At 36.4% G+C, this 17517-nt stretch overlaps 1 protein-coding gene across 1 annotated transcript in view; it reads left to right on the top strand.

Annotated features, from left to right (window-relative positions):
• LOC115222188 (coiled-coil domain-containing protein 39-like) overlaps window positions 1-17517 on the top strand; it is a 1476917-nt gene that overhangs the window by 1310407 nt on the left and 148993 nt on the right. The window contains exons 21-22 of the mRNA XM_029792337.2: window positions 1239-1358; window positions 15942-16107. Coding sequence (XP_029648197.1) covers window positions 1239-1358; window positions 15942-16107 — 286 coding nt within the window. The remainder of the gene's footprint in view (window positions 1-1238; window positions 1359-15941; window positions 16108-17517) is intronic.

Here is a 17517-nt window from a genome sequence, read left to right as displayed (position 1 = left end):
AAGCCTTATGGCAGGGACATAAGAGATGGCAGGCATGGTGAGGAATATAAATGTTGCACGGATTGTAGTCGAACCAAGAAAGAAAGGTCAGGCTTTCTCTGAACCCATGAATGTTCAAATTATGCTGCATACCATAAAGAAAACTAGTTTGTTCAGTGAAAACGGAATATATTATTTATTGCGAAGTTGAATATATCTATAGAAGTGCAATTGCTGGACATATGCGTCTTGTCGCTTGCAGAAGAATTGCCATTCTCCATTTAGGTGCAAACCCTGCAACTTTTAAGGACTATAAGTTCTGTAGATTAAATTACCTTCCATATTTGACACTTGACTATTTTATTCAAGGAGGACTGAAAGGCAGGAGTTGCACTCAGAATGTAAACAGTGCGGAACAAAAGATTCAAAACATTAGTAACGAAATTGAAGCCACATTTAAAACGTTTGTCATCTACATTATTAAGTCTTGGGGCAATTATCATGATTTAAACATTATCTGCACTATATTTCTGATGAAATGGACTATATTGTCTTTACTAAGCTGGTTTTTTGAACATGACCACGCATGGAATTTTGATGCAAGATTTTAATTTAGATCACTTTCAAGTCGTAAGTTTGTATGACAATTTGAGATGATTTCAGCTGGTATGGTATCAAAAAGTTATAGGCTGTATTTTAAAGATACCGATACCCTGTTAGTCTTGTTGTATAATGGGAGGATCAATAATATCAGACACGGGCGCCGGTTCTATCTCTAACCAACTAACTAAACTAACTTAATGTGTTGGTTCAACAATGAATCGGTTGTTTGTTTTTAATGTCCTTTCGTCTCTATTCGTAACCCCAACAATAACATGCGCTCACTCTAACGTGCGGAAGTGTGAGGGCATTTCATTGATGATATCATGAATAACGATGACAAATAATCACTTTGACAAATAATCACTTTGTTTGTTTAACTAGTGCATTAAATAGGTGATCGATTAGTTTGTTGGTTAGATAAATAACCAGTTGATTAATAATAAAGAAATGATATTGAACCAATGCATGTGTTTATAATTATTGGCGTTATGACCCTTCCAAGATACAAGATTCATTTCAACACAGGAATTCATATCAGTAATCATGCAGAACAAATAGAAAAACGAAATAAGATACTATATTAACTTTTTCATCTCTTCTCATTAACATTTCTGCATTTCATTTATATATTATTATTTTTTATCTATTTTATTCAGCTGGATTTCGAACTTCGTGAACTCAAAGAAGTTGTTCAAAATAATCTTTCAGAGATAATAAAGATTGCACAACATTATGATGAATCAATATCTGAGAGTCTTGAGCTGTACCTGAAACAGGTAAGTTTATAAGTAATTACGATTTCATACACACACACACACACAACACACACACACACACACACACACACACACCACACACACACACACACACATACACACACACACATAATATAACATAACATACATCTACGCATTCGCACACACGCACACATGCACATATAGCCTGTGTATATATATATATGTGTGTGTGCGTGTGCTTGTACAATATGTAAGGGAGGGAAAAATGAATAGAATGACACTGCGCGCATGCATACATATATTCGATAAAATAAAAATAGATTGAACAAGTTGTTAGACGTCAGTATGAACCAACGAACTTCAGCTTCTGGGGGCTGTGCAGTATGATTGCAGCCGTCCATTTCCGGACACCAGAATAGAAATAAATCTATCGATAAAAGAATTATCTGTCACACAGGTACAAACTGTTACTACGACCATAGCAGAGAAACAACGATCTACTCCATAAGTGACATGTTTTGAGAAAATGGAATGATCCTTGGTCGGAGAATTAGAGATGGTTGTGAATACTAGGAACATTCATTGAACTGGATTTTGCTGACATCGACCGCTTCTGCTTTTTTTTAATTCAAATTTTTTACTCGATTTATTTTCGGCAATTCCTTTAAATTAACATTAACGCATTTCAATTGACATTATTCGTCACAAGTATTCTCAGCAACAGCAGAATGTTTCCTATTCATATTTCATGTTTTATAATCGCGTAATTGTTTGTTTCGTTTAACATTTTGTGTGTTTGTGTTGAGATCCATTTTTGTCGTGGAGTTGAATGTTCACTTCGTAATTCCGTATTCTCAGATTCGACAGCTATTGAGCGCCAACTTAAGCAAGCATGTTTTACAATAGATTCGTGTGAATTGAATGTGGGTTTACAGAAACTGATAGGAAAACCGCCACATCGATTGTACCCGTTCCTCGGTTGTTAATGTGTAACCAGCGGTGAAAAGCACCATCAGTTATTTTGGTACGCTTTTAGGCCTTGTAATCCCTGGCAGGAATTCTGCAAAAGAATTCTTCTCCGAATCGTGTTCCCTTTCTATTTAGATACCAGTCTGACAAACATGCTGCACACATGGAATGATATTCTACCGAAACTAATACCTTCGCAGAGGTATACGAGAAGTCAACCACTCAGAAATACCGCTTTAACCTCATGATAGTCAGCTGCAGAATGTGTGTGAGAGAGAAACGTCATGGCACCACTTGTAGTGAGACGTGCAGTTATTGGTTGCCTCAGATTTGTTAAAGTTAATAATATGTTTGTCCCCATCAAGAATATGCCATGCAATAGCTGACGAATTCATGACGGGTTGCCTCTGGGAGCTCCTCTATGCTGATGACCTGGCCCTCATATCGGAATCACTACCGGAACTACAAAAGAAATTTCGAGTGTGGAAGCTAGGTTTAGAATCAAAAGGACTTAGAGTCAATGTAGCAAAGATCAAAGTTCTAGTAAGTAAGAAGACGAACTCATCACACACCTCCTCAGGTGAGTGACTCTGCTCGATATGAAGACAAGATGTAGGTAGAAACTCCATAAGATGTACCCAGTGTAAGCTATGGACACATAAGAGGTGCAGCAACATCAAAGGAAAATTAAGATAGCTTTCGTGTGCGGCAAATGCACAGAGGCAATAGACACCATGGATACTCAAAAATCATATTCCATCACACTACAGGGGGAGAAACTAGAAGTAGTTGATAGCTTCCGCTACCTAGGTAACCAAGTTAGTAGTGGGGATGGATGCTCAGAGAGTGTTACCACTAGAATAAGAATAGCCTGAGCAAAGTTTAGAAAGCTTCTTCTCCTATTAGCGACAAAGCGTCTCTCGCTCAGAGTGAAAGGTAGATTGTACGACGCATGTGTGCAAACTGCCATGCTTCACGGCAGCGAAACATGGGCTGTAACTCGAAAGAAATGAAGCTAGCATGATCCGCTGGATGTGCAATGTCAGTGTGCACGCACAACAGAGTGTAAACACTCTGAGAGACATGTTGGACCTATGAAGCATTGGATGTGGAGTGCAGGAGAGACGTTTGCGCTGGTATGGTCATGTACTACGGATGGATGAGGAGAGATGTGTGAAGAAGTTCCACTCCCAAACAGTTGAAGGAATCCGGGGTAGAGGTAGACCTAGGAAGACGTGAGATGAGGTGGTCAAGCATGACCTTCGAACGTTGGGCCTCACAGAGGCAATGACGAAAGACCGAGACATCAGATGTGTTGGGACTGCGAATACCCGACAAATAAAAAGGGTTCATGGCTTGCAAGTCGGCCTGCTGTGCTTACCTTAGATTGTAGGGCAACTTGCTGTACTTCAAGAGACCTATCGAATCAAGTACATCAACATCAACATAGAAATAAAATGGAAATTGTAGTTGTAATACTCGTGCCGGTGGCTCGTAAAAACACCATCCAAACGTGGCCGATGCCAGCTCCGTCTTGACTGACTTCCGTGCCGGTGGCACGTAAAAAGCACCAAGTGATCATGGGCGTTGCCATCCTCTTCTGGCTCCTGTGCCGGTGGCACGTAAAAAGCACCCTGTACACTCACGGAGTGGTTGGCGTTAGGAAAGGCATCCAGCTGTAGAAACACTGCTAGATCAGACTGGAGCCTGGTGCAGCCTCCTGGCTTCCCAGACCCCGGTCGAACCGTCCAACCCATGCTACCATGGAAAACGGACGCCAAACGATGATGATGTCTTGCATAGAGATATCGACATGTATCGTGGATACTGAAATACAAAAATGGTGTCGTGATATCCACAGTTCTTCTAAATGTCTCCCTAGAAGGAACATAATCAATTGCCATATACAAAGACCAAAGCAACAAAAAACAATTGTCAAAAGACGCGGGACTAAAACGAGTCAGGGGAAATGTCTCAATGGACGCCGGATTGGGTTTGGATTCGAAAGAAGACACCAATGTAAAATGGAGACATAATATTGAAGCTCCTTATTGTGACTGTTGGACTTTCAAGAGACACCTCATATAATAATAATAATAATAGTTTCAAATTTTGCCCTAAGGCAAAGTCGACCCTGGTGGTATTTGAACTCAGAGCATAAGGACGGACAGAATGACTTTGCCCGACGTGCTAACGATTTTTCCAGCTCACCACCCTAATAATAATAATAATAATAATAATAATAATAATAATAATAATAATAATGATCATAATGATGATGATGTTTTCAAATTTGGGCGCCAGGTTAATAATTTCATGGGAGGGGGTAAGTCAATTACATCTACTCCAATCCTTTCCACTATAGATTCAAGGCCAGAAGTTTGGGCAATATGGTTGTTTACCGATTTCGTCGACTACATTACTTATGTCGCTTATTGTATCCACCTCCAAAAGAATGAAAGACGAATTCGATCTCAGTGGAAATTGAACTCAAAACGTAGAGTGGCAACCCGACACTTGCACTGCAGCTGAGAGGCTGTTAGAAAGGCAGATCATAATGTGTGTTGGTTCATACAGGAATCCGAATAAGGAGAGAACATGGGTGGGAAGCTCGCTTTGCAACCATACAATTTCGGTTCCACTGCGTGACACTTTGGGAAAGTGTCTTTTTCTATAATCTTCGGCTGACCAATGATTTGTGAGTTGAATTTGATAACAGAAACTGTGCTGTAGCCTGATTTATATGTGTGTGCTTGTAGTAATCCTTCGTTTGGCAATTGCTGTCTGTTTTTAGTAATAACCCTTCCAGCGCTATCAGAGCCCAAAGATTAAACCATGTAAAGATATACATGGTAGAAAATAATGAATGATGATGACGTTATTCTGATACAGGAAGAGCCCCACCGACCCACACCACAGGTGCTCTTCCCAACTGTCGCTCCACGATTTCTTGACGTATACGTAAAGCGGCCTCAACCAGTCTGGCTATTTTCGCGACTCTCACCCACATTTTAGTTTGCTTTGCCTTATTTTACAAGTTTCATTTGTAAAAGTCGATAACCATTTGATCTAAATGGAAAAGATCTGTGCTCGGCCTCTTAAACCTCGTCCTTCCTATAACTTCTTTTGCCACGAGACAGAAGGAAACAGAATTCCCTGCCTCATTAAAAAGAAGCGGTGGGACAAATATGGTAGACACGGGTGATAACCCAACTTTCTCTACATACTACGAAAACTGCTCGACGTGACTTGTCTGAATTTATTTTAGTTCTGACGAAAAGCCCCAAACTCCTTGCACAATAATTGAAAGAAATCCAAAAGGATTAACCAAAAGCAAACCTCTAATATTAATAAATAACTTAAAAGTTGTGATAATTATTTTCTTTTCTTGATGAGGGAGATAATTGTCGAAGAAGATATCGAAAGCTTTCAAATTTCAGGGATCATGCAGTTATATTTGAACGCAAAGTCTTTGATTTGGTAATCTAGTAATGTATCCACACTTCACAGTTATTCTTCTACACCTTCATTATGAAGGGATTTTCAAACACACACACATGCGCACACACACATTGTGTAAGAGAACGCTAGAGAAAACAGAGAGTAGAGAACAATGAAATACTTGCAAAGTAGGTAGCATAGTTAGAAGTGACATTGTTATATGTATGTGGTATCACACGTCTCTCAAGTTGATTTGCTTTCAATTTGAAACTGTTTGAACTGTATTAATCACATCATTGCATAGCTCATCAGAAAGTATTATCAAATAACAACATCTGTAAATCCAATGAAGCTTTCACATAATTTTTACCTTCATACGCAAAACATACGTCTGTAGGGAGTTTTTCAATCTGATGTTTCCTCAAGTATAGATGTTGCGGCAAATGTAGCTGAAATTATCTTTCCACTCTCCTCTTTATCTTCATGTGTATGTCTGTGTGTGTGTATGTGTGTAGGTGCGTACGTGTCTTTGTATTTGTGTGTGTGTATATGTGTTTGTAAGTGTGTGTATATATGTATTTGTAAGTGTGTGTATATATGTGCTTCTATATAGATATATATATATGTGCGTGTGTGTATGTATGTAGGCATATATTTATACACATATATACATGTGGATGTATATGTATACATTTGTATATGAGTATATATGTGTATATGTATATATATGTGTGTGTATATATATATATATATATATATATACACATATATGTATGTATACATGTCTGTATACACACACGCATATATATGTTAAAGGAAAGAAAAGTAAGGTAGAGTGAGAAAGAGAGAGAGAGAAAGAGTAGCATTCTCTCCTCGTTTTCTCTCCATACGTTTTACTATTTTTTTTATAAAGTTTTGGTAACTTTTACAATGTCATTTTTTTTCACGGATGGATGAACAGCTTGAAATAAATTTGATGAGTATTAAGCGTAGCTAGAGGTAGTGGCGATCGGGTGGAGTTGAGGTCGCCTCACAACGGAGTTGTTGTTGTTGTTGTTGGTGGTGGTGGTGGCTATGGAAATGATGATAAACTTGAAGTAGATTTTAATACTTTCTACTTTTAATCTAATCGTTCGTATGAATTAATCGTTCCTGATGTGAAACTGATGCATTTTGAATTGTTGTTGAAGCCTTGTGAATTTTACATTTTAGTTTATTATTATAATCTTTATTTATTTATTTAGTTATTTATTTTCGGTTTAACGTTTAGCTTCTTTTGTTTCGGTCGAATATATTTCTACAACAGCCTCTCTTGAAACAAAGGAAAACATAATGTGGATGCTAAAAAAGTAACTCTTGCTAGAAATAGCAGCCAACTTTTACTTTAAAACGCAATCTACCTTTTTAGAAATATATTTCAAATTGAAGCCGGGGGTCGACAATTTTGAAGTTTGTGGTTTGTCGATATTATATATACACATACATAAAAACATACACTTGCATATATGTGTGTGTGTGTCTGTATCTGTCCCCACCCAGCACGTACAAATTAGTGTTGCTTTGTGTATGTCACTGTAACGTAGTGATTCGGTAAAAGTGGACGATAGAAAAGCTACCGGACATTAAAATAAGTGCTATGGACAGTTGGTTCAACTGAATTCTTCCAGATAGTGCCTCACGATGGATGTAGCCCTCTAACTGAAGCAAGTAAAAAGTGTGTGTATATATATATATATATATATATATATATATATATATATATATATACAAACGCATAGCTAATTTGAGACATTTTATGTATCTATTGTGAAGGGTTGAAACCCAAAGTTGCTCTTGATAGGATTTCATCCTAGGAGGTAAAACGCCGAATAAAACGTTGTAACGTACTTTCCCCCTGAAGTTCTAACGTTTCAGCCAGTGGACCGCATTTCTACAACTTTAAAAGGAAACAGTAATGATATAGCTTATTTAATAGGTATTTTTAGGCCTACTACAATCTAGAATGGACCCGGACGTGAAAACGTAATGGCACGTCCGTTTATTTAAATATTGTGGAACAGATCATCCACACGCGGCCACTCTCCCGTTGCACAGACGTTTAAAGTACCTGCAACTTCAATGAATCTATAACTATGTCGAAGCGACTTTAAAGTTCCTCATGTATTTAAACTACTTCAAAACTCTTTGATAACTTACATGTACTTGAAAAGGGGAAACATTTCCGAAATATCAAAGATTCAGTACTTCTCCTATGTGAGATCATGAAATCTCTTGTTTGTTATTTATTAACATCACTTTAGTTTAACTTCTCACTAGTATTACTCAAAAGTTTTTTCCCAGCTTCTGTATCATTTACTCTACATTTAGTTATTAGTTTTGAAACACTTGGTAGCACACACATGTGACTGAGAAGCATTTACCATAAAGTGAATTATTTAATCCATTCATCTACGGAGCTAATAATGACGCCAGTCGGAAGTTGTAAATAAAAATGTTTATAAACAGCATAAATCATCAATGAATCGCAGTTTTTGGACTGCATTACCAAACAGACCCTATCGTTACGATTGTACAATCTTTCAACACAGATAACTTCACATCGCAAGTGTATATTTATAACATTTATAACTTGCATCACACCAACTGTATATATATATGCGTGTGTGTGTGTATGTATGTGTGTGAATCTGAATATTTTAAAGCAAGTAGAAAAAAAGCAGAACGATCAGTGATTGGTGATGAGGTGACACAACGCTAAGATTAGGTGACACAACGCTAAGATTAAACTTAAATATATTTCAGTTGACAAGTTGACTAGGAACTCGAGTTTTGTCTCTCGGTTTATTTATTATATCGAACGATATGCGAAAGTTGATATACCATCCGACTTTTTTGAAATACACACACACACACAGATATATATATATATGCACATGTATGCGTAAACACACACACACACACACACACACACACACACACATATATATTGTATAAAAGATCGTTGGTAAGGCTAAAACAATGCGAAGTAAATGCAAGGTAAATCCCGAAAAAGCAAATATATGAATTAATGTAGACTTACCTTGTATTCAATATTTCGAAGTTATGACCCCAATTTCACATATTTGTTTTCTTGTGGTTTACCTTGCATTTACTTTGCATTGTTTTGGCCTTACCCACGATCTTTTATGCAATATATTCTACACAATGTTTCATAGTAATTATTCCATATATATATATATATATATATATATATATATATATATGGACTGCATTTCCAAACAGACCATATCGTTACGATTGTATAATCTTTCAACACAGATAACTTCACATCGAAAGTGTATATTTATAACATTTACAGCTTACATCACACCAACTGTATGTGTGTGTGTCTGTGTGTCTGTGTGAATCTGAGGTATATATATATATATAAAACTCAACTTGCGTGTCTGTGTGTTTAACTTACCGGCACATCTCCTCCTAGCCAACAAATCGTACAACCACAAAAAATGGGTCACTTAAAGTTTAGGCGAATGAAAATTGAACTTTGTTATTTCTGTTTCGAAATTCATCTCGCAAGTGCAAAAATCGATAATATGTTTGTTTAGGCCTTATCCCATGCATTGAATAGTGAACTTTACTTAGTCAGCTGTTTGACGTGAACTGTGTTCACCACACGTGCAAGCATGCGTAAATTGCATGAAAAATAAAAAATCAAGATATAAAAACGAATCGCCGTAAACATTGTGGAAATTCGGCAAAGAAATGAATTTTCAGGATGTAGCCTGGAGGGTTTTTTCGTATTAATCGTTTGGACTTTGTGAACACATACCAATTGTTTTCATAACATTTGTAACGCTTTGAATTAAATGTGACCATTTTGCGTTGAGTCTGCAGTTTGAATCACTTTAACCAAATTTTAGCAGGCCGGATTTTTGATTATCACGATACATCGCCAGCGACTCCCTGAAACTCTCCCCTGAAATCCCCGTTGAGAAATACTGATCTAAAAGAATAATTCAGCAATGCAATTATATATCCGTACTTTATTTCACGTGTCATGGGATCGAAACCTCGTGCTTTAAAACTCCATTGAGGTTGATTAGTGTTGTTTATTTTCCGAAACTTTCTGTCACATATACCTATTTTTGTCGAAAATGTATGTGTGCGTGTGTATAATTCTTTCTGACTATCATTCCTATTGCAGACGTGCAGCTAAATTGATCTTAGCTTATTTCTTGAGTTTGACACAAACACTCCAACGAGACAACGCATATTACATTCCAATAGCATCTTTGTTTAACTGACAGCCATCTAATTACCGATTCAGATTTAATACGTTTGTTATTTTGTCATAGTCCCTGAAGATCTTATTAAAGACGGCTATAACATTGAAAAGAAGCAGATAGTACAATATACACGTGCCAGTTAATTAAAATCTCAACCACATATCAATCTCTTTCTTTCTCTCTCCCTCTCTCTCAACTCTCAATGTTTCTCATTCGTTCATCCTCCATTTTCTCTTTTTCTTCCTCCAAGAATTTAAATATAAAAATATTCAAAAGAACAATGCATCCATTCTTGGAGATATTATGTGCATATATTTGCTGTGTTTGATTTCATATGGTGGCGAAAAATAATCTCACTAAATTATCACCGACAGCCATTTAACTTTAAACCTCTCACAATCAATTATAAATAAAATATAATTGAATAAGTAAATGGTGTCTCTTATTATCTGAAGATCTTTTTATGTTGCAAAATATTGTATTGGCTGCATTCAATGTTACACAATGCTATTAAACTTGCCTCAAAGGAAATCAAAGTTGGTGAAGTGAGAAGTAGGTTGAATTCTTACAGGACATTATCAGATGAGATGAAACGTAAAAAAAAGAAGCAAAATAGAAAAAGCAAAAGCAAAACATAGAAACTTCATCGGCGATAAATTGTTAGGTCATGGTCGTGTGCACATTCACTTCACAGCTATAAGTATCTTGGTTCAATCTTACTCTGTATCCACTTGGAAAAGTGTTTTATCTCAGAGTCGAATTGAGTGGTGTATATTGCGAATGAAGAATATCTATGAAAACTGTAAGGAAGCTCGTTAATTATATGTGTGTGTGTGTGTATCAATACAGTTTGATTCAGATTCCTTGGTAGTCCGAGTTAGAAGCGTGATGCTAGTTTTCAGCCATTTTGAAATAAAAAATGCCTAAAGACTAGCATCACGCTTGAAATCTGGATCAAACTGTTTTGATTCATAGATGTAGTTCCTAATAAATGTCTTGTGTGCCCTTCTTTCTTGTGTACACTCACTCGAACACACACACACATATATATATATACATATACATATATATATATATATATATATATATATATATATATATATATATATATACATACATACATACATACAATCGAAAAAGTTGTCTAGCTAGCAGAATCGTTAGCATAGCACCCTGGGCGAAATGGTTAGCAGTATGTCGTCTGTCTTTACGTTGTGTGTGCAAATTCTGAAGTCAATTTTGCCTTTCGTCGTTTCGGGTTCTATAACCGGCTGAACGCTGAGGACGATATAATCAACTTATCCACCTTCCCTGAAATTGCTGGTATTGTGTCAGAAATTGAAACCAGTATTATTAAATCGATGGCTGTCCTTGGCTCCTGTTCTGACCTCAGAAGGAACTAACTTTGCATATAGAAGAACAACCGTGCTAAAATGTATGAAGCACAATTTCTGAAGTAAACCCAAATAACTGAGATAGCTATCATACTTGCAGGAATCATACACTTGAAGATCGGAAAGGAAATTAACAGTAGACAAATAATCCCGTTCTTCCTCCCACTTCTTCGTTCCCATTTCGATCTCACTTCGATGCATAATGCCTAATTGCCTTCTACTGAAAGCTTTATCTGAATTATTGTAGACGGTATAGTAATTGTCAGCCGGACACAGCGTCGATGATATATATCTATACATTCCTTGATCCTCCCATCCACACACACACACATATATATATATATAAGAAAATTAGAAAGACCTCACGTTAATTGTGAATTGATTCCAATTTCTAGATTAAAGCAAAAAAACTTTCTTCCTTTGTCAGCACAATACACGGGGCTGGGGGTGAATGTGACCCCAAATAAACGTGCATACCGTCCTAAGAAAGCTTAATTTTTGCTTTAATCCAGAAATTGGCACTAATTTACAATTAAAGTGAGGTCTTTTAAATTTTCTCTCATTAGTCCGCTCTCAGCCGTGTATATATTTAGCTGGAGTTTTTGATATTTCTTTAAGGTATCGGCACTTCAAGCATGCTGGGGACAGGTCATTTTTGCCGTAGCTCCCTTGATATAATTATATACATATTTACAGTATTACTAATTTAATGCATTAATTGCCAATAAATTTTTATAGTATGCTGACTACTTAATAAAAATCATTAACGTGATTTTTATCCTTATCCTCTTTTATAAATTAATATATAATATATATATATATATATATATATATATATATATTATATATATATATATATGTGTGTATGTATATATATATATATGTATATATATGTATATATGTATATATATATATATATATATGTAAATATGTATATATATATATATGTATATATGTATATATATATGTATATATATGTATATATGTATATATACCGGAGTAAACACATAAATGTGAAACAAGGTGGAAAAAAGAGTACTCAAATACCAGTGGTAGAGTAATATGCTTTATTTTAAGCAGCAGAAAATTCAACAAAATCTGTTACTCTGAGTTTCTCGTTGCCGTTCATCAGACAGTTTTTGCTAGAATGGAACCGATATATCAATTCAATCTAGACTCTTACAAACGCTACACCTTTAAAAAGAAATGGACTTGTTTGATTGACCCTTTAGAAAAAACGGTCAATCTTCGAGCGATAAACAAAAGGTCAAAAATATATGTAAATATATATAAAAAACTTATAAAAATTACAAAATCCGAGGAAAAAACCTTACATTGAATAAAATACATATTGACGTAAATTAATTCATAGAAATTAAACCTGTTATAAATATTACACTGCAATACATATTTATATTAAAATGTACATATATATATCAACATACACAAAAGGATGCGCGCAAACGCCATACGTGTACAGACGTATGAATATAAATCTAAATATACACATAAATGCGTGTGTACATATATTCACGCAAACCATCTCGCACGCAAGTTAAAAATCATCTATGTAGCGATTCTCATATACTGAGTAAGGGGGGGACGAAAGAAAGGAAGAGAGAGAAAAAGAACGAAGGAGGGGTGGGGAAAAAAACGAAATAAGAAAAAATTATGTATACAAGCTGTGTAACGGCATTATTGGCATATATGGAGACAAGTATACAAACACAAGTTCGAATGGATACATATACATACAGTCGTGTATATGTGTACCTAAGCACAAATATACTCTCACTTACACATACACAGATACGCATGCTTACAAATACATATCCTTGGCTATACACATACTTATATCAACATTCTAATTTTGACAACATTGCTTTTTTTTAAAAAAATGGGTGCATTAATAAAAATATATACGAAAGACATGTAAAATAAAATATAACACCCTATTTTGGATCATTTATAAATAATCAAGGTAATATAAATAATCAAGGTAATCCTATACAATACAATAACATGAAAACAAAGTCGAAGGTTTTTCCTAATGTATATGTAGAAACATAAGACCTTGGAAACAAAATCCATCGTAGCGCTCATCGTTCAAGAGTCAAAATCAAAATTTCAAAAATCAAAAATACAAAATATATACTCTATCCATATGGTATATTTATATTCGACATTTTAAATTTAGCCGCGTGCCTACATAAGTTCATTAGCTCACTTCTTTGATTCAAAGAATTATTGTCTTTGAATAAGATGTACATTTTCTCTAATAGACAAAGTTTGCACTTGAAATTATTTTTGTATGCTCCATGCCTGTATGGTGCCGCCCTGTCCAGAATGCTCCATGTCACGTTGAAAGGTGGGGCTTCCTTTTCTTTTAGTTCCCAGACATATTTTGCTAGGCTGGTCCTCTTCCTATTCTCTGGGTATTTAAATGAATTTTTATGAGAATAAAATCTTGTTTTAAATGAATTTTCTGAAGCCCCTGTGTATGTCTTGTATTCCGATGAGCCTTCGACTTGCACCTTGGCTCTATAAACTACTCCTTTCACTAGACATTTCCCTTCTAACGGACAGGAGCTTTCGTTTTTGAAATTGCATTTCTTAATGGGCTCGGCACCATGTCTTTTGATTGATCATTATAAAGGGATCACGTGAATGTTTGAATGGAAGTTGGTGTTGGGGTAAGAAAATAGGCTCCAGAGATGTTAAAATTTGGCTAGTGTCGCGCCTAAAATTTCTTATTGGTCATAATAAAGAGGTCACGTAGATGTGGTCATAATATAGAGGTCACGTGAATGTTTAGAATAAATGTTGGTGTGGGTGGTGTATGGAGTTTTCGAAAATAGCGTTGTTGAAAATTCTTATTGTTCAGGCTGGTCAGTAGACGTAATGTGGATATTTTAAATAGCTTTTTAGCGCGTAGTTAAGGAGTGTATTTTCCACTTGACTGAATTTGAGCTGGATAAGTAAGTTCGTTTAGGACAGGAAGAGCTATAAGTATATATGTGTGCGCGCGCGTGTGTGTGTGTGTGTTTATATGTATGTTGGGGCGCGCGCGTGTATATATATGTGTGCGTGTGTGGGTACAATTTTCAATATTTATAGTTCTGCTGGCCTTGTGCCTGTATCGGGAAGCAACGTGTTTGTGTGAAGTCAATATTTACAGTCATTTCCAAAAAATAGTGTTGGATGTTTTGCTCCCGTATCAAATTATGTGTATGTGTGGAACCATATATTTGCGTATGTCATGGTGTTAATATCTGGGTAAAAGTGTGTGTAGGATGTGTGCAGGTGTAAGTGTGTTTGTTGTGGGTTCGTGTTAGGGGGATGTGTTTAGAAGTCGTCTTTATTTATTAATAAGGTGGGATTCCATTGTTATATATATATTATATATATATATATATATATGTATACACACACACACACACACATATATATATATCACATACGTATATATTCACACGTGTTACTCACACAGACGTACACACACATATCTAATATTGTTGATTTGGATAGATACAAAAAGGTATGTAGGGTCATAGATGTCACATGCCTCGCTGATGTGAATGTACCTTTGAAAATCAAACACAAAGATGATAACTATGAACCTTTGCTTCGAAACCTTCTATATACAAATTATTCATTTACATTATACCAATAATACTTGCTGCACTTGGATTTGTAAATAAATGCCTAGGGTCTCCAGAAAAAATCAAATCGTGCAGCTAATTTGCACAGTGCAAATATAATCTGTTTGTGGAACAGTTAAAATATGCAAGACTTTTAAGGAGTTTAACCTGTGAATTTATTTCTGTTATCTTGCATTGTAACAAAGGAGCATTGAATCATCGTTAGAAACCAGGTTCTCTTTCAGTTTACTGTTACAATATGTTTCTCTGTGATAATGTCATAATGTGAGAGCTATAATCAGATAGACAGGTACAGACAGACTGATAGATAGATAGATAGATAGATAGATAGATAGATAGATAGATAGATAGATAGATAGATAGAGGGATGGATGGATGATGGATGGATGGATGGATGGATGGATGGATGGATGGATGGATGGCTGGCTGGCTGGCTAGAATTAAATAAAATGGGTATGGAATTGCTCTGTATACGGCATGTAGCCAATGCATTACCCAGGTAATGTTTAAATTCTAATGAAAGAGCATAGAATCTGGGTTAGAAAATAGCTGTTTCTCAACTACAGTGCTGTTGCTGTCGTTATTGTTACTGGTTGTGGAAGCAGTTTAGAAATATTGTTAGGGAGAGGAGGGGAGAAGGGAAGGTTTTTGTTAGGAGTGGTTGTGATAATGCTTGTGGGATTGTTTTGTTAATGATGATGATGACATATTATGCCGTAAAAGCGCGCGAGCGAGAAAGAAAGTGAATGAAATAGAGAGGAGTAAGATGATTGAAAATAGTTATATGTTGAGAAGCTGTACACGTTGATTAACCAATTTCTTATTTAGCTCTACTAATCTCATTATCACTTCCTCCATTACGATTAACAGGCCAACTTACCTATTCCAAGCCCAACAGGAGTACTGTGGCGCAGTTCCTCTTCTTCATCGTCCACCTCTTCAAGCCGTACCTATTCCGCTAGCAGTTCCAGCAGGAGCAGTGTCAGTCAGAGAGAGGCAAAGCAATTAGCGTTAGTCACAGTTGGTGCTGAAATAGGTGAGTGTTACATCTGCAGTTATTACTCTTTTATACATACACACATTCACACTCACATAGTGTGAGATGTGTTTGAGGAAATATTTGGTTATTTACTCGAAAATCACTAATCTCGCAAAAATCAATCGATTTTAAGAAATATTTGAGTAGGACCTGTTGATATGCTTCCTCAGAAGTTTATGCTCTGAATCCGCTTTCCACTTCAATGACTACTTCTGAAATCATTTCTATCCCTGCACTAAATGAACCTTATTCCTTTCGGATATCGCCTGGCCATTGGATGTCTTAAGTGAAGCTATGGTATTTTGAGGATTTTCGTTAGTCTCCTTTTCAATAACTCTCCAAATCTATAAAGAATCAAAGGTCGAAACACTTGTATAGGGCCTGTGTGGGTGGCTCTTCTATGAACACTTTCTGCTTTTCAGATCTCCCCCAAATTTTCTTATTGCTAAGATTTACGTGTAACTGAAGGCAGCGAGCTGGCAGAGTCGTTAGCACGTCAGCTAAAATGCTTAGCAGTATTTCGTTCGTTTTTAAGTTCTGAGTTCATATTCCACCGAGATCGACCCCCATTTCGTTGTCGCTAAAATAAGTAGCATTTGAGTACCGGTTCTGATGTAATCAACTTCAACCCGCCCTCCGAAATTACTGGCCTTGTGCCAAAGTTTGAAACCGATATTTATGTGAGATTGTGATTTTCTGCGATTGTACGCCAGTGTGTGTGTGAGCTACACTTTTTAAGAGTGTATGGCGCAGGGTCTGATCTACTGAGCGCGTGTTTCCCGTAATGTATTGTACACATGAGGTAAAAATACCCGCGTATATTTTTCGTTTCATGACACAGAAATATAACGAAAAACATAAACACAGGAACCAAATACGTCATTAATGATTTTCTTGTTTCTGTTGTTTAATCACGGGACAGCTCTTAGCAAACATTGTTGTTGTTATCATTATTAGGCAGCGGCGGCGAGCTGACAGGATCGTTAGCACGCCGGGAGAAATGCTTAGCAGTATTTCGTCTGTCGCTACGTTCTGAGTTCAAATTCCGCCGAGGTCGACTTTCACTTTCATCCTTTCGGGGTCGATTAAATAAGTACCAGTTACCCACTGGGGTCGATATAATCGACTTTATCCGTTTGTATGTCGTTGTTTGTCCTCTCTGTGTTTAGTCCCTTGTGAGTAGTAAAGAAACAGGTACTTTGTCTGCCGAAGGCGGCGAGCTGACATCGTCCTTAGCACGCCGGCGAAATGCTTAGCGGAATTTCGTCTGCCGCTACGTTCTGAGTTCCAATTCCGCCGAGATCGACTTTGCCTTTCACTCTTTCGGGGTCGATTAAATAAGTACCAGTTACCCACTGGGGTCGATATAATCGACTTTATCCGTTTGTATGTCGTTGTTTGTCCTCT

This window comes from Octopus sinensis, linkage group LG19, assembly GCF_006345805.1.
Source record: "Octopus sinensis linkage group LG19, ASM634580v1, whole genome shotgun sequence".
Taxonomy (NCBI): Eukaryota; Metazoa; Mollusca; class Cephalopoda; order Octopoda; family Octopodidae; genus Octopus; species Octopus sinensis.
Note: the sequence above shows the minus strand (reverse complement) of the source record. Positions and strands in the feature narration are given on the sequence as shown.